Below are 18,832 nucleotides of genomic sequence, written 5' to 3' on the forward strand. Positions count from 1 at the left end.
TTTTTTTTTTTTTTCTTATTTCCTTTGTACAAAGCAAAACGGCGGCTCTCCAGTAAGCACATGAGAAGACCTGCTGTCATCACTGCTGCAACACCATCACTGTTCCTGCAATCAAGCTGATTGTTTTCACACAGAGAAATAGATCTAAGAATTAAATAACAGAGGGCATTCATTGCTTGGTGTGAATGAGATGAGTCTTTATGGCTTGTTGATTAAGCTGATCTCACCATCATGCTGGCTGGGTCACAAGGCTGACCATATGCCAATCTAAGAGCTACGGATAAGAGCTACTGACACTGGACACATTTATCCTGACTAGGAAAGCCTTTGAGCTAAGCTGAGAGGAAAACATTTGACCCAGAGAGTTGATTTCATTTTTTTTTTGGAAGGGACAGTGCCTTCCGCTTAAGTGTAATTTTCTAGATAAATTGCTTTAAATTGTTACATAGTTAAACTAAGACGTCATAAGAAACTTTATTTATTTAATTTTAACTTTTTTTCAACTGTAAAAATGTTTTCTTCCACATATTGTGTTTTATGATGATCGTTCATGAGGTGGAAAATGGAAAATAGAAAATGCAAAATGCACATTCAGTATACTGAGAACAGCTTTATTATATGGTCTTTATTTTTTTTTTGTTATTCCAAATGTACATGATTAACACTTTTAAATGTTATCGTCAAAGGTGTAATTACCTATCTTAGCAGCATGGAGAAATGCCAAATATGTATCCCAGAATAATTTCTGAACAAGCATCTTTGATCATGATGCAGGTTTTAATTCAGGATTTTTTTTTATCTTGATTTAAACAATTAAAAACAGAAGATGATTTAATGGCTCAGGAAGTTATTTTCTACCATCCTGTACCAAAAAACCCTAAACGCTGTCATTTTCCATTGTGTCAAATAAAGGGATTTATCTCCAAAGTCATGCTTGCTAATTTATTTTTTTAAATATTCCATTTAAATCTTTATAGATTACGTTAGATAGTAAAAGCATATGGAACATTACATTAATGTGTGTTAGTCAGACCAAATGCTTGTAGTTGTTTTGTCATTGCCATGGAAACAGGTCTATATCTTGTCTTGCTGACTAAACATCCATCTCCACAAAAGTTAAGACATCCATCAGTCTATTCAATTGTCAGTTCAATCCAATGTGTTTATAAGGGTTTGTTGTCCCAGATATCACTGTATTGCACTTTACAAGCAGGTTTAATTCAGATATAGCTAAATAAAATCAAATTATACCTGAATTCACTACAGATTCATGTTCAAATCTAATTAGACGCAGGGCAACTTGATTCTAATCATAAAACAGTGCAATCAGTGTCACTTCATCTTTTAAAAGCAGTTAGTAAAACAAACAAACAAAAAAAAACGTTGTCTGGGGAAGCCTGACTGAGTGTGTCAAGAGATTGACGCAAAGTTCGCAAAAGTCTTTAATCATAGGAAGTGGAATGACAGTGGAGATGAAAGACTCCCTTTTAACAGAGAGAAATCTTAAGCAGAACCACTACAGTATGAGTTGTCCTCATGAGGGTATATTTCCATGACGAATAGGAAAGCAGAAAGCAGAAAAAGGATATGCAAGCACTGATTTTGGAGTATTGTCCTGTAAGCACACAGAGGTAGTGGTAACAGTTGCTTAGTTAGCAGCTAAACCTAGAAGAAAAACACGGTTAAACAGACGAGGACTGAACCATTCTTGAGAAACAAAAACAAAGAGATCAATGCGGCTTGTGGAGAGAACTTCTCCTTCAATGTCTTTATCCTGGAAAGTCAAAACATAAAACATGCAGCAGCACAGGTTGAATGCAGCACATCAAAAAGTAGTAATAGTAAAAAAGTAGCAGCAGTAATAATTGCAAAAAAAATCTAGAGAGAGTAGAAGTAGGAGAAAATAGTGAGAAAATGTGATTCATATGTCCTCCAGGAATCTGAGCGTACGACATCAATATAAGAAGAAAAAGAACATTGCTTTGTCCTTTTTGAGGGTAGAATACATGACAACAGATGCACATTTTCCAGATGTGTGTATTGTGTTTTATTGTGATATTACATGAGCAAACTCTTGCAATGAAACCAGTTCAAACTATTTTTGGGTGGTGTTTTGTGTTCCCTACAATAGTGGAGTTTGACTTCTGGTGTCAGGTGGTCCAAACAGACTTTTGGCTATGCACAGATGAAGGGAGGAAAACAAAATCTGATAACACAGTACTGCTAAGTCAAAAACAGATAACCTCTAGCATACTTCCTTGTAACAGCACATTTTATTCCAGAGCAGGTTAAAACATGAATGTCAACGGTTTTTCTGGTTTCTCAATAATAACAGTCATTTGAATGACTCATTAGGCACTGAGAAAGTATTTGGTTTCATTCATTTCAAAATCTTTTAACAGCATAGAAAAAATAATTCAAGTTTCCTAAGTTTTTGGATACTAAGTATCCAAAACCGTCACTTTCTCACTTTTTTAATCTGGCATTCATTGTAAAACAAGTACTACCACCGCTTCCAAAATTTCTGTCATTTTTTACCTAGTTCTTAAACTTACATTTCTGTTTTTATCTTCTTCAATTGACCAAGACCAAAATTTACCATGTTCAGTGTCTTTACTCTCAGACTTCCAAGCAAGAGGGTTTTGGCACATGATGAAACTGAATTGACTGTTCTTCATGAGTCAGCTGTGACGTCCCCCATGAGCTTGCCAAATCGGAGGAAACAGCTGTTTCCTTCTGCTGTCTGACCTTTTCTTAGGTTCACTGAGCTATAGTATTCCACCCACACGTTCACCATACAGCTACAAACATGAGCACTCCAATTACAAACACAGTGATATGTCCATGTGTAATACAGTTAAGCATGTAACTTGAAGGCAGTTACTGCAATGAAGGAAAAGGATCAGCAGATAGGATTAATTTCAGACATTTGTGTTGAAATAGTTTGACTTTTTTTTTTATTTTTTTCTGCAGTATCTAAGTTATGCATGCTAATGTGAGGTTTCACTTAACTTCCTTCTTCCTCTCATTTTGTTTATCAGTATGTGACCATGTGCCACTGCAAGTATTATAGAGTATCAATAAGGTGAGGAGGAGCACCAAGACTCTACTCTGTCACGTTTAAAAACCAAAAAATACATCTTACTTCTACTCTGATGTTACCTTGAGGTCCAGTTGCTTCGTCCATATTTGGTCATTCTTGTTGGTGCAATAAACATTATGCAATTTGTTGAATAATGTTAAACAACATTTCCAAGTGTGACAGTTGCTGACACTATTCTTCCATGACAATTCATGCATGCATTCGCCGTGCTCTTTGTTGATTCCCAAGTTCAAGTTTTTGTTAGAACAAAGAGTCAATCACCCAGTCACAGAGTAGCAGCAACTCCTTGCATCCATGCATCTAGATGTGGTGAAGACAACTGACTGAAGTTCAAACTGAGGAGCAGAATGTAGTACAAGGGTGAATCTTCAAACACAGCCATCTCTTAGGTTTGCAGATAACGCTCTGGAGATGAGAAGATGTCCTATAAGTGTAAGTTTGAAAAAGAAATGCCCTGTCATCTCCTCTGTCGTCGTCTGCTGGGGTAGCAGCATCGAACCCGGGGAACTAAAAAGGTTCAACAACCTGATGAAGATGTCTGGTCTTGTTCTGGGGACGACTGTGGAACCTCTGGAGATGATGACGCCAAGACGGACGTTACATAAAAGCGAAAAAAAAAAAAAAACTCTTTTGAGCATCCCTTTTTCATGAAACGTCTTGACAACAACAGAGCATTTCCAGTCAGAGACTTCTTCAGATCTTCTATTGTGTAGAACTCAACAGGAGACCATTCCTGCCCAAAGTCATTAACTTTTACAACAAGTCTTTAAATAATGTGAGTAACAAGAACATTTAATCTCCCTTTGGTATCAATAAACTATTTTTAGTTTAACTGAACTGACAAATTTTGGTGCCACAAAGAAAAAAAAAATAGGATCAAGGATGAAGGAGTAAGATACTAGCAAGGTGCACATAAAAAAAACGTGGCCACTTACTTTGTATTTGTTACCGCATTTCATGTCTTTCCCTGTTTCCCCAATGTTCCTGCCTGTCTCTGTTTGTGTTGGCGTGGTTTCCAAGGCTGCTGCTCAGCTTACTCAGTCTGCCCACCTGTTTTTAATAGCCTGCAGGGTACCTGCTCTGGCCTTGTAACTATCTCCTGCCACAGAGTTGTTGCAGGATCAGTGATGTTATCATCATCAACAACACTGGTAATTAAAATTAAATGTAATGTTTTTGAAATAAAACAGGTATTACCAGATTTTCCAGGTGTCCTGGATTTAGGTGCAACTCAGTTTGAAAAACTTTGTCAAGCTATGCATTTGTAAGTCTAAACAATAAAATTTGCAATGAAAAAATGGCCGTAGATTCGTTGTATCTGTATAATGGGTCCTTCTGAAAGGACCCATTACAAGTCAATCCCTTTGTTTTAAATTTTATTTAGTTTTTATTTAGTTTGTTATAATATTTATTGCATGCCATCGGTGAAAGCTTTCAGAGCGACACAACCAAAATGCTAATGAAGATCAAATGTAGCGCCTTAGATATCGAGTTTTATGTATCATATTGGTATTTGGTGAATGTCTGTTCTTAAACTGAAGGCCAATAAATTAGGAGAACAGCTGCTTTAATAGAGGTGCTCACACTTGCAGGCGATTAACTAATCAAGTGTATTTGATTAGCTGGGCCTGTGTGCAACTTACCCACTTGACTTTTACATGAATAGGAAAACACTGATGGGCTGATCAGACCTCATACTAATGTGTCCACAGTTATTCAGTCCTGTAGCTTTAAACATGTGTTCGTAGCTGGCGTGCCTCCAAAGCTGTATAACCATTTTGAGTAAAGATGCAGCTTTGTCACATTCTCAGCTGTTAGCTAAGCACCAGGCTGTAGGACACGTATCACAGATATACTTATGTCGTTCAAGCTGCGTTGGTATTATTTCATGTCTTGTTCATGGTTCAGTTTCTACAAAACTACTTACAAATATTTCTATAAGCTCATGTCCTGTGATGGACCGGAAAGCTGTCCAGGGTGTACCTCACTTCTTGCTCAAAATGCAAGGAAATCAGTTATAGAGGATGGAGGGAAGGATGAACGGATGGACGGACGGGTGGATGGATGGAGTTTTGATGGAGTCACATCAGGTCAGACATCACTAGCCTGCATTTAGGTCATCATCTTCAGAAACGTTTCATGACTTCTCTGGCCTCTCATTATGTCTTTCGCTCTTCAGGATGTGGAAAATGTATTATTGGACCTTCTGTCATCTAAGCCGCTGCTATCATCGTCACCATCATCTCTTTGCTTTATCAAAGCCCACTTAGTTTGTCTTTGAATCCTTTGTCCTGTACTGTACACCACAGCAGCAACATACATTTTGTACTGAACTCATACCAATGTTTAAGCACCCATGTATTCATTTCCTATTTCTTTGTCTTCTTCTTTAGGTTAAAAGTAGGGGCAGAAAACAACCAGTACAGGCCATAGTAACGGACAAGCCAGCTGGTTGTTGGAACAGGATTAAAAGGACATGGCAAACAACCTACTTGTTGTGGCAACAGAAAACAGGCTGAGAAACATTTTTACAAGACAGTAAATTGCTTATTGTATAACTCCAGGAATAGGTTTGCCAAAGAAAGGTGGGACAGATGGACACACAAATGATTGGTTGTAATATGTAGCGAGCACAGTCAGGATTTACAACCAGAGGAGGAGGATTATATTTTATTACACATGCCATCACTGGTTGTAATCCACTTTAACAGGGCCTTGTTTGCTGACATGCTGCAGATAGGACACATAATGGAATTATTCAATCAAAGTCAGGGGTAAAATTAGCATTGTTAACCTGTCAGACCTGAATATATGCATCATGTCTGGCACCCTAATAATAATAACGACAAAGTGGATTTTAATTGCTACTCTTGATTTACGGGTCTGTCTTTGTTCGTCAACTATGGTCCGGAGGTCTGAACGTCTTGGACAGGATGAGCAGCCCTCAGGATGCAGGGTCAGTTCAAAGTAGAGTTTCTGCTATTCCAAGGAGGCAGTTGAGGTGGTTCAGACATCCGATCAGAATGTCTCATGGATGGATGGATGGATGGATGGATGGATGGATGGAACAAAACAAGCAAAAAAGAACTGGAAAAGTACAAAAGGACACACTCAACAAAAGATTCCTTCCTCTATGCCTCGTGTGATGTCACCAGAGGCATGTGTTCTTGTGGTAGCTTCGTTTTTTTTAAGGATGACTTTTTATTGATTAATTATCATTTGACTACAAAACAACAAACACATTTATCTTTTGACCATGTTGTTCTGTAGATGATCATTTATCTTTTGATTGACCTTTACAAAGTCTACCTAGCAGCTTTAAAATCTAAATATCTGTCTGTTTTTGTGAAGTCCCAACGCAACAAAAATAGTGAAATAAAAATTAACTGCACCTCTGTATTTTCTGACATCACTACGATCACATCAGGGACATTAAAAATCAACACTTCAAGCATAAATGATTTCTCTTGTATTAGAAAAGATACAGCTGTGTTGTACTTTTGTCCCAGACAGACTCGCTGCCGGTTCTGTTATCATTTGTTCTGTCTTATGTCAACAGAGCATAAATTCTAAAAGATTATTTTTGGAGGGGAACAGCGCTCATGTGATCACATCCAGCCAGTTAAACATGGCCCTTGATTCTGACATTGACAAACCTGCCAAGACAGGATCCAAACAAGACACTGTTCCCATAAAAACATGCTGGATTTAAAAAAAAAAAAAAAAAAAAAGGAGAAAATATTTGAGAGAACATGTTGCCTCATTTGTTTGCTTTGAACTTGACATTCACTCTCTCGTTAGCTTTCAGGTTTGTTAGGGGAAGTAAACGCACTGACCTCAAGTTTTTGTTGGGGGTGTTTCAACGTGACAGCGAGGAACAGTAACACTGCAATGAGGGGGAGGACTTGTGACGACAATGCCGAGGCTGTCCCCTGCTGGCCCCAGGGCCACATAAAGATCTGATTATTCCCCCCACCTCACCCCTCACCCCCACCTCTGTGCTCGTTGGCTGGTCTTGCAATCAGACAGTGGACTCAGTATTTCCCTTCCTGTTCCTGTGCTGAGCATTGGGGACTCTCCTGTGGTCTCTGCAGCCAGTGCACAGCACTTTAAGCAGAGCTGTTGTTTACAAGAGCCACTGTGGGAAAGTCATTAAAGTGTAAAGCATCCCTCTTTTATTTGTTTGCAAAGGACTCCTGGAAGAGGCTTCCCCTAAAGGCGGTGGATGGTAATGAGTGCTGACACTTACTGGGCCACCCCTGCGGGGCCATGTGTGACGATAGCCGCTGCCATGGCAAACCGATTCTCCGATAGAAAAACCAGCTTGTTGAAGAGTGGCTTCCTCTCTTCAACAGGTGGCCAGTGTCTACCACCAGCTCCAAACTAAACTGGCCTTTTGTTCCCGCAGGAAAAGTGCCCTCTGTTAGTGGTGCCATGCTATTGTCTGTGAAACTAAACACCTGACACATAACGGCTTAGGAGACGTTTATTTAAATATGGTCATTTGACTCCCACTGATCATATGGTAGATATTAGGCAGTGCACCTGACAGTGCACAAGTAAGCAGAAAGGGACCTCTCTTTCTTTCCCCTCAAAGAAGGGTGTCTTTGCAGGCTGTTATCAAAAGCATTAGAAAACCACAAAAGCAGACGTAAAAGCATCACGAGTGGCTTTCTGGGCTCCACCTAGAGGGTTGCCTTTACTGCCGGAGCACAAGTCCAGTTTGTGCTTATAAAACAATTAGAGGTGAATCAGTCTCCAGGTTATAAGTGATGCAGAGGGGACAAGAAGCACGCACAGAAAAAGCTGACACCGGATGGATGTTGATTTCCCGAGTGTGACAGCCTTCCCTGAAATGTGGAGCAGGGAAACCAGTCTGAAGCGGTCTGCTGTGCAGGAGTGTTTTTTTTTTTTTTGTTTGTCTGTTTTTTTCAATCGATGTCCCTGTATTTCTTTGAACAAGCAGGGGCCTCTGCTGGCACTGAGTGGTACAACATGTTGTTTACCAAAACTTTTGTACCATGGGAGATCTCGATTACAGAGAGCTGAATTCTCAAACATAATCCCTAAAAGCCGTACTCTAACCGGTATCTTATCAGGGGGTAAAGTCTTCTCTCATTGGTTCAGATATGTGCATTTTTAGGGGCTACTATGGAGCCAGTCATCACCGTGTGTTATTTTGGTGTGGAGATTTTCGAAATTGACTGTTTGACAAGTCATCACCTTTAAATATTTGTTCACCAATGTTCTATTCTGAGTATGCGCATCGATTTGCTAAGATAATCAGAGGGTCACATGCATGAGAATAAACTTCAGAGAATCACCCAAAGAACGCATGCAGCAAAGAGAAACCGTCCGCACCGTGTATGCACTGAGATCGAGTGTAACTGAATCATCCAAAAGCAACATTGATTGACCAAATGGCTGCATGTCAGAAGGAAAAATTGATCGGAAGGCTCTACATTGATGTTTTTCCATGAAGCTGAATGGTTGCTCTGCTATCGCCATCAATTCCCAGACCTGCACTGATGTCCTTTCTGTGCATTACCAGCCCCCTTTCAGAGGGCCTACGTATAGATTGGTAAATAAAACAAAGATAGGTTATGCAACTGCCAAGCCACTTGAATATGTTGCCGTTTAGCAAGTGTGAATAGAGGAATTAGGAATGGCAAGGGATCCATTGTTAGCCCTGATTAATATGCAAGTCTCTGCAAGAAATACCACAGGGACACCGGTTGGTCTTGATCAAAGTCAGCAGGACTTTTTCTCCAGGTCTGCGAAAAAACTTTGTTCTACTCAGGCATGGGAGAGGAGAGTTTGTGGACACTGGCTAAACGAGTCCTGCAGTTGCAAGTCCAGTCTGTACCTGGCACACAGAGTTAACCAAAACAACCCCAGTACCCCGTAGAACTAAGCCAGCTTTGTGTGTTTTCTGATCAAATCAGGTGTCCAAAGGTAGATGGCAAGCATTGCCGAGTAAACACATCCGCTGCAGGGTTGCAAAATGCAACACAACCTGAACACATGCTTACTCGCTTATTTGTTGTACACTCTTTAACATCCTTGCTGACCTGGAGAATGTGTGTGTAATGAAGTGTTTGAAACCCACAGTAAACGCAGCTAATTGATGGCCTTGTTCAGTTGAGTCTGAGCCCAGGGAGTCACCCTGTCCCATACATGCTCCTCTGCTCTACCACCCAGTCTCTCTTTAGAAGCGGACTGAACTGGGTTGGAGTTATATAACCAGTGTCTGTTCTCATAGATCCTCAGCAGCTCGTCTTCCCCTAATCTTTTCAGCTTGATTGCACCCTGCAGCCCCCTCCCTTCTTCTGCCGACTCATTCCATTCAGTGTTCCCGCGCACAAGCACATCAGCACAGGAGCACATGAACGGAGCATCTGAATCCGCCGTGCTCCGGTTTGGAGCGGATTTTGATGCACAAGTGCAGGTGTCAGTGTTTGTGTGTCTTTTCAGCATATGTGTGGGACAGTGGTGAAGACGACTTGCGGTGGATGCATTTGAGAGTATGTATCTGGGATTCCATACGTAATGCGTGGAGGTTTTGTGGCACACGCTGTCTGAATCACTCTTACACGCTAACATTTGTGTGGATGAGTAGAGACACTTATATGGACGTACGCATGGCAATGTGGAGGGTCCTGACACTCAGAGAATTTGGCTAAAACTAGAAACATTTCTATATTGCATTACTAACTTGCAGATGTAACAGGCAGATAAAATTGTGTCAGCAGTTACTTTGCCTGATGGCAGGTCTTTACATCTTTCAAACTGTGCAGCTTTTTGATGTTGATAGAAAATTACCATATTTTTAAATTGCTTTGTAAAAGTATTCTTATCAAATGAACTTTTTTTCATATTTTGCCACATTACATCTAAAGACTTAAGTGTACTGTTCTGGAGTTTTATGTGACAGATTAACACAAAGCACTGCGAGCATGTGTGGAAAATATATCTACAAACAGGGAGGAGTCATTGGAGGAAATCTAAAGGATGACATAAAGAGGACCGTGTTGGTCTTTAAAGAAAAATGGAATATTTGGGTTCATTTGAGTCCATGTCAAGTCCAAATTGTCAAGATTCTGCTTTGCTGAGTGTAGAATGGTAAAAACACTTTGCCAAGTCCGGAGGACCCCAAAGCGCTTCACACTGCATTTAGTTATTTAGTCATTCACCCGTTCACTCACACATTCACAAGCCGTCTCCGCTTGGCTCTCTGACCACCACCAGGCAAGGTGGGTGAAGTGTCTTGCCCAAGAACACAACGCACAGGCAGATAGAGTCAGAATCAAACCAGCAACCCACCTATCGTTTGCACCATCATGTTGCTGCAAATGACATAATCGGACCATTAACTACAGCTCCTGCGTGCTCACTTCCTGCCCGTGCTCCCAGGTTCCCACTATTACTCACACTCACAATAATGAGGAACACACTGCTAATGGAGACACACTGATCTTAAGGGGCTTAAGATCAGCTACATCCACATCTGTGTGGAACTACGTAATATCAGCTGTGCTACTTCCATGTCGCCATAACTCCACCTCTGCGTTGAACCATTTGCTGTGTTTTGAAATATTTCTTTAGTTTTGCATAGTCTGTTTGTGCTGTAGCTCTAGTCCAATTCATTTAAAATAATGTGTGTTATGTCACCATTACAACGTGTGGGAAGGTTCAGCATGTGTCACCACTTTGGCAAAGTACGGCATGTTCTTTTAATTTGCTGACCAGCTCCACCTAGCATTGGGAATATTGCTGTGGTGCAAAGAATAAACAAACAAAAAAAAAAGGTTGCATCTGTTGAAACCATTTTTAATTACCCACCCTGTGCCATCATGCAGGTGCGCCAAATAAGTTCTTCAGAATTTGTATATCACAGCCGGTAATAAGGAAGTCTGCATTCCCGTCCCATAGAACTATAAAACCCCATTGTTGTCTCTTGAAAGAATGCTTTGACGATTTGCGTGCCCTGGAATGCTAAAGCGTGACATCCATCTGTCCTTCATTTTGTGATAATTAAGCTAAACTACATCATGGCACAGCTCCCTGATCTTTGCCCACCAAAACCATAAACATAAAAATGCTCCACTTAACGCCGTAGGGAGTAAACTCTCCAGCATCAAGATGGCTAAACCTTTGCTGTGTTTTACAATCTGTTCATTCGAGACTGAGAGGCAGAGGACATAGGACAGTGTTTGGCAAGCGTCCCACAGGAGGGGTCTATTGGATCTGGGACTTACAATGAAACATAAAAGCAGTTTACAGCAGGAAGTGGGTGGATTGATGACTTTCCAAGAAATAAATATTTTCTGACACAGCATAGTCAAATAAAACCCCGATAAATGAAGTGGACACATGACACTATCTGTGTCTTGGCTGAGTTTTTTTCCTGGCTCCTGCAGTCACAGGTAAACCTCAACCCACCATCTGCTTTCTGACTCTACTTTGACCACATTTTGGACAAGAAACGCAAATAAACTGCATTTGTGTCAAGATTATAAAATCCTATTTTAAAATCAATTGTTCTCACTTCTTGTGCATGGATTTACAGTGCCTTGCCAAGGTACCCCCCTTGAACTTTCACATGTCATAACCTCATATTAAAACGTCTTTTATTGGTGTTTTATCTGATGAACCAGGACAAGGTTTTGGACAACTGTCAAGTGGACTGCTAAGGATACAGAGTTCACTATATTTTACGAAATCAAATGTGAAAGTGTGCAGTGCAGTTGTATCCATGCCCCTCAAAGTCAACTTAGGTCTGGATTTTGATCAAGTCTCAGGACTATGTTTTAATCTAAACCCTTAGAATGTCGCTCTGGTTGTAAGTGTAGGATAGTTGTCTACTGAAAAGTTAAGCCGAGTTGTTGTACAATCTGAAACAGGTGTTTTTTTTTAGGATCATCCTGTATTTTTCTCCATCTCTATCCTATGCCCCTTTTAAACAAAGCATCCCCACAGTATGATGCTGGACCAACCATGTTTCATAGTGGGGATCCTTCATTCAGGGAGATGTGCATTGGTAGATTTTCACCCTACATGGCAGTTTGCATCTAGACTAAAAAGTTTAATTATTGTTTCATCTAATTTGAGAAACTTATTTCACATGTTGTGGCTCTTGTGTTGCTTGTACAAAACTTTAATCTTAAGTCTTATTTTAACAAGGATTTTCTTCTTGCCAATCTTATCTATATTTGTATTTTTCATTTCAAGGCAACTGGTTTCACTTAATTTTATTTAGGAGAAAAAGAACTTATACCATATGCGTCTAATAGAAGTTCTGAGGTTTCTATTAGACGAAGAAAAAACAAAAAATTCATCTTTTTATTTAAATATGAATTTTATAGCTAAATACCGACATGGTGAAGCTGAGCTGGGAAACAGCTCAAATATTACATATTATCATATGTAAATATGTGCTGTCTTGTTTGGATTTCTCGCTTTTTAAATAATATGCATTAGAGTAAATGTAAAAGGGGTATGAGAATATTTGCAACATAGACTTTAGAGGAAGAGATAGAGGGAAAATATTAAGCATGAGAAAAGCTCTCCTACTCCATTTTTTTTCCTGAGTCATTTTAACTAGGGCACCAGGAAATTCTCTGCCTTCACCATTTCATGTGGAAAGAAGACCTTTATCTTCACAACCATCTTAGGGCAGGGAACTGGTTTAATTCCAGGTGAAGCTTCACTGTCATGTTTTAAATTGTACACATTGTGTAAACACCTCTGTAATGATTAAAAAAAAAAAAACACTTGTAAGAAAAGAATTGGCTCAGAGATATTTTCTTTCAATCACAATATGTCCTCCAGCACAGATTCAGCCTCATTAATTTCCAGTAAGCACTTGTTCTGATTTACTGGTATTTCTCTGCAGGTTGGAAAATGCAGGCAAGTTACGCAACGTTCGTTGCTGCTCAAAGATGTGACATTAGCGCCCTCTGGTGGCAGTATTTTGTCCTACCGCTTAAACGCTCCAGAAAAGCCAGATGGAGCTCATGTTGCACTCTTTGCTCAAGGCCATCTTGATTTAATGTGTTTATAGAGGAGACAAGATTTCTTGTCCTTCGCGCCACATTTTCAGCCAGCCTGCCTTGGCTTTTAGCACCAGAAATGTCAAACAGCGCTAAATCATTAAGATAAAGAATCAATTTGCCATAAAATTGATTGGGAAAAGTTGACAAGTTGTATAGATCAACTTTCATTTTACAGCTCATGTAAAGCTTGTTGCAAAACCTTTGGAGAAGCCATTAAAACACAGGACAGAACACCGCCACGTCAAATGAGATTTCCCTAGTAACTCATTTTGAATGTTGTCGCACTCAGTGTCATACAATTCAACTAATGATGAATGAAGAAATGAAGTGGAATATTCTTGATGAGAATCTAAACATGTTAAGTAGAGTGAATATTTAAGTAAGAGACAATAATCGCAAACACACAGTCAAGAAAAACCTTCGCTGGGTTTGAATAAATTTGGTAAACTGATTCAGACCATTCCACGTTTTGAACATAATTTATGGAAAGAAATGTGAGTTGATCTTTTTTTATGTATGGATAAAAAAAAAGCAACATACTTGTTGCTATTACTGACATCTAGTATGCATTTTATGTCAACTGGCCCATCTGAAATATATTTCTTAAGATGCATTGTAATTGTTTTCTCCACTATGAAAAATAATGTCCAGTTGGACCTCATTTCACATCGAAAGTAGAGCAGTCTCAATGAGTTTTCAGTGATACGTCACACATGTATACCTGGAATTTTACTGAAAGAGCTCTTTTATTTATTTCTTTTATGCGATTCACATTTGGAATAGTTATTTTAAATTATAAACTTCACAAAAATAGTTTCGTCCTTTACAGTTTTTTTTTTCAGCAGGTTCTTATGATACGCGAAATAAAACCACAGACAAAACACTGACAATTCACGAGAATATTTGCATCTTCAAGTCTTTTGTTTTTCCAGAGCATGCACACAAAAAAACACAAGTTCAGCGCTCTAACTTGGTATGAAACTGATCTTTATCAAGGGGGGGGAACAAGTCATTTTGAGAGACAATGTTACAGTCGTTTATGATCTAGTTGGCTTTGATTGCGTGTACACTGTCGCTACTCCAAATACACATCTTAAAGGAAACATTTAGGCCGTTGGCATGCACCACAAAAAAAAAAAAAAAATTCTGAGTCCAGAGCAACATAGAGGTTTTCTTGGGAAACTGCAGTTTGCACATTTCGATTAGCCCTCATTGAACTGATCCTGAAATTTTCGTCTAAGGCAACTTTCCTTTCAAAGGAAATCAGGGGTTTAACGTCTCCTGTGATCACACAGACTTATGGCTGATAAGAAGACATCACAGTGATTGGGAGCAGATGTAATCTCAGATGTTATACTCCAATAAACCTGGTTTTGCAACGTCGTAAATAGTACATAACGGTGAGGTGAACGTCATGGGTTCAAGCAAGTGTAAATCGAGCCCCACGATAAATTTAACAACAGATAAACGTTATCACAAGGTCTGGATAATGAAAAGAAACACGGCACTCACAGTGTTAGCTGTTGTGATGACAAAAGCTACAAGAATTATGCTTCCAAAGATTTGACAATATGCACCGTTTAGCACTGAGTTAATGTACTGCAAATATACTTGCTAAAGGTCTTGTGACTAGAAATTAGTCTCTGTTCGGAGAATGTTGCTTTGGGACCCCTTTGGCCTATAAAATCGTATGCTCCTAAAATAAGTTCAGCAATTCAGCAAATGCCAGATTCTGCCCTTTCACATGTAATTCCAGATTAAAAATGTGATCCAAGTTTTCTCTCAAACACTCTGAAATCTCCGCAGACAGTCGAGGTCAGCGGTGACTACAGGTGCGGAGAAAAAAAAAAAGTCTCCTGCTTCATTTCTGCATTGAAATTGTTCATAATGCCCTGGATTTAAACAAATTTATAAGGGAACAGCACAAAAGAGGTAGGAATTCGGAATTCCAAAAGCTTCAATTCACAAGTACGCCGACGTGTGTTCAACATTGCATGCTAACGACGTGTCGCACAGACAGAGAAATCAAAACCACACTCTTCACAAATTTATATGGCATTACGTGAACAAGAGGACACAGTCGGTCCCAGCAACCAAACTCAGAAGCGTATGTACACACGACTAGAGCTCTGGATTTTATGAAGGTGTTTCTGCTTTTGCTAGGTGACCACTTCTTCTCGTGGCAGATTGAGCCTCACCTCCCCGCCCGCTGCTGCAGAAGCTGAGTACGTTGCCGTGGCAGAAGTGCAGGAAGGGCCATTGGTCTCCATGGTGAAGAGCTTGCAAGGTCCCTGTGGGGTCACACCAGGGGCCTCTCGTTCCGGGCTGGAGGCCCTGGATGATCCAACAGAGGACGTGGGGCTCAGCTGCACAGCTGTGGTGTCCTGCAGTGTGTGCTCGCTGGTCTCTATTTCGAACGCCGCACCACCGGCCAGCCCGCCGTGTCCCATCAATCCCGCCCCTCTGCCGCCCACCTTAGAGCCTCGAGAGCTGCTCGGGGGAGGGAGGCGGCTGCACACGCAGCAGGCGCCAAAGAAGGAGAAGGCCACCAGCAGCAGGACGGGCCCAATTATGATGGGAGGGTTGGCAGAAGGCACCAGTGTGCTGAAGGCGAATGCTCCCACCAGGGTGATGTTGAGTCCTGCCAACATGATGCATAGTCCACAGGCACAGCAGAGCGCCGGAGAGGGAAGGCCATGAGGACGAGACTTCTTCTTCTTCTTGGGCTCCTTTTTAGGCACAGAGGTGCTGTTGCTCCTGTCAGTGATGACCATGTTGTTACCTCCGGGACTTGTTTTTGTCTATCTTCTATCTTTATGGGCACAGAATGAAAACATAAACAGACTTCAGCAACTGACTATAACACATGTATCCTCTGAGCTCATAATACTTTCATCTAACCACTGCAGTGTCCTTCCTGGGAGTTTATTTTATGCATCACTGAACACTAATCATTCATTGCTGTGTTGCCACAGAGCCCAGCAGAAGTGTTCATACACCGTGAACATTTCCACATTATGGCAAGTCGCAACCTCACACTCTGTGCGTGTTTTGCTGTGATTGTACGTGATACGCCATCGAGAAGTTGGACGTGATTATAAAGTGGAGGGAAAATTACGCTGTATTTTCTTTAAATCTTAAACGTATGTCATGCATTTGTATTTATCCCTCCCGAGCAAATGCTTTGTGGAACCACCTGTTGGCCACTTGGCTGCTTCTCTGAATGATGCTCTCCTCATTAGATATTCACAGCTTTGAGTGTCTAAGACCTTTTTAGTGTGCATTCTGAAAAGGTCACTAGTTTTCTCTAAGACAACTTTGAAGTATTTGTGTCTGTAGTGGAAATAAACTAAACACAAATATATTTACTGATTAGGTGACTCCTGAAGGTATTTGATGGCACTATATTTTATTTAGGGGTATACTGGAAAAAGAAAAAAAAAAAACAAAGAAATGTCAGAATGAAAAATATTGAATTTTCATTCTTCTGTAGGAAATAGAATAAAATAAAAACTCGGAATCCTTTTTCTTGTCCCCCCCCCCCTCTTCATTACTACATGCTACATCGATTTAGCTTTAGCCCATCACAAGCTCAGTAAAAAACATTGAAGTTTTTTTTTGTAGTTGTGATGTTCAAGGAGTCTGATCACTTTTGCGAAGTACTCTACTTTATATTTTGAAAACAAAGAGAAGCCATAAACACACATGTAATAAAAAAAAATATATATATACATATTATAACTCAAGAAATGCAAGCAGTAAACAGTGACCACCGTGTGCTTCATATCAGTGATTGGCACTTAAATTGTAGTGCTGACTGACATCCAAAGCCTGCATTACATAATCTGTAAGAAAGCATGATAATGCAGTCCTGAAATCATAAACCAATCTCCAAGATGTTCTTAGTAAAAATCCAGTTTTAAATATCAATTCTACAATTTAATTGATGGATTTCAAAGACAATTAATTGAGATAGACAAACAGCAAATGTGTTGAAGTAAATAATAGCCCATAATTGTTAAATTCTTACAAAAAAAAAAAAACATACTTTCTTCTCTGCTGCTTAACAACTGAGGATGTCTGACAAGCATTGACGTGTATTTGCTCTGGATCAGAGAACTTAAATATTATCAGAAGTGTAGCTGCTACTTCAGGCCAGAAAGGCTTTTGGTACACATTTGCTATCAAATAATTTTACATTTCAAATTTATTCCAGTTTGCATGTATTCAGCATGTTAGAGCTAAGAAGAGTATGCCGTCTTTCATATCTTGTGCAAGTGTAAATTGGCTTTTGTCAGAATGCATGTCCCAAACATTAAGATATGCTGATTCTATGTAATAATAATAATAATAATAATAATAATAATAATAATAATAATAATAAACAAATCTGAATAAATCCTTACCCATTATGTCAACCCAGTAAAGGTGCTTCCATTGTTACTCCATTAGATTTTCACGGTGATCCCCCGTTTCTTCATAGTCGCATGTAATTACTGACACGCTAAAAGGCTGCATCAACAACAAACGGATATTGGGCATCCTGCGTTCGTTGCTCGTTTTCTCCCTCCCCTTTTCAACGCCGAGCTGCCCAAGTCATGAGAGGAATTCAATCAGTGGCACAGGAAACACCAGACAAAGCTGTGAGGTGTCAAATCCGGCAGGAGACAGACGATTATTTAGGTGAGACGGCAGTTCTTTTGAGCTGACTCGCCGCTCCAGATGTGGACCGGAGGAGAGATGCTCGTTGTAGCGCCTGACAGGTCACGTAAATGGCGGATCCACACAGTGTGTCCGAGGCATCTTCCTATCTGACTGGGCAAAGGATTCATGTTTCCTTAATTCATATCTGATGAGTGCCGCGCAGAGCTCATGCCCTCCTCTGTGGACCGCTGGATGCGATGAGCTGTTCCACACGTCAGCGATCCATCCATCAGTGGGTCGTTGTATGGCAAGCTGATTTACCACATAATTAGAAAAGGATTTTTTTTTATTTTTTTTTTTTGGAAGACTTTCTGTGAAAAGCTTTTACCATTAGATACTTTTTTCTTTTTTTCTTTTTTTTTTACACATATTAAAGTTAATAGCTATTCCAAAAAAGTCAAGACTGAGGTAGACGTCTACAATCTCAAAACAACACGAGTAAAGTCAAGAAACAATATTACATTTTGTGAGGGTGATTTTATGCAGTGCAAAGACATTGTCACGTGTGCAATCGTTAATTAGATGCCAGCCAATGATTTTTTTTACATGGAAATGGAGACTGGAGTCTTTGCACCACCAGTGACCTTCCTGTGTGAAACAAGTACTGAAAACAAAACAAACGTCTCTGGTCTGAGTATCAAATGAAAAAGCAAAGCACTTCAGCAATCAATAAAATGATGATTATTTAAACCACTCTAATTGTATGATATGTGACTATTGCCCAGCTTTACGTTTTTTTTGTTACCTTTTGCTGGAGGTATAACATATTACTTGTTTGCATGCTGATATGGAAATTTGATCTCTAAATATATAAAATATGTGCTTTTATTTTACATCTCCAGAATTAAGCCCACCAGTAACAGTGGGATTTGTACTTATCTGAAATGTGTTGCTTATAAACTGTTACTTTCTTAAACTCACCAACAATTTTTTGGAGCTGACATGCTTAAACATGAATGGGAAATTGACA

At 39.8% G+C, this 18,832-nt stretch overlaps 1 protein-coding gene across 1 annotated transcript; it reads right to left on the minus strand.

Moving 5' to 3' along the window:
• Positions 1–13,924: 13,924 nt before the first annotated feature.
• tmem275a (transmembrane protein 275a) lies at positions 13,925–18,105 on the minus strand. The gene is made up of 2 exons (XM_015021331.1): positions 17,565–18,105; positions 13,925–15,970 (listed from the first exon to the last, which is right to left on the minus strand). Exon 2 carries the CDS (start codon positions 15,930–15,932, stop codon positions 15,318–15,320), a length of 615 nt encoding a protein of 204 aa, XP_014876817.1. The 5' UTR covers positions 15,933–15,970; positions 17,565–18,105; the 3' UTR covers positions 13,925–15,317.
• Positions 18,106–18,832: the final 727 nt, after the last annotated feature.

Source organism: Poecilia latipinna, unplaced genomic scaffold (assembly GCF_001443285.1).
Source record: "Poecilia latipinna isolate Pla-1442-1.1 unplaced genomic scaffold, P_latipinna-1.0 Scaffold2760, whole genome shotgun sequence".
Taxonomy (NCBI): domain Eukaryota; kingdom Metazoa; phylum Chordata; class Actinopteri; order Cyprinodontiformes; family Poeciliidae; genus Poecilia; species Poecilia latipinna.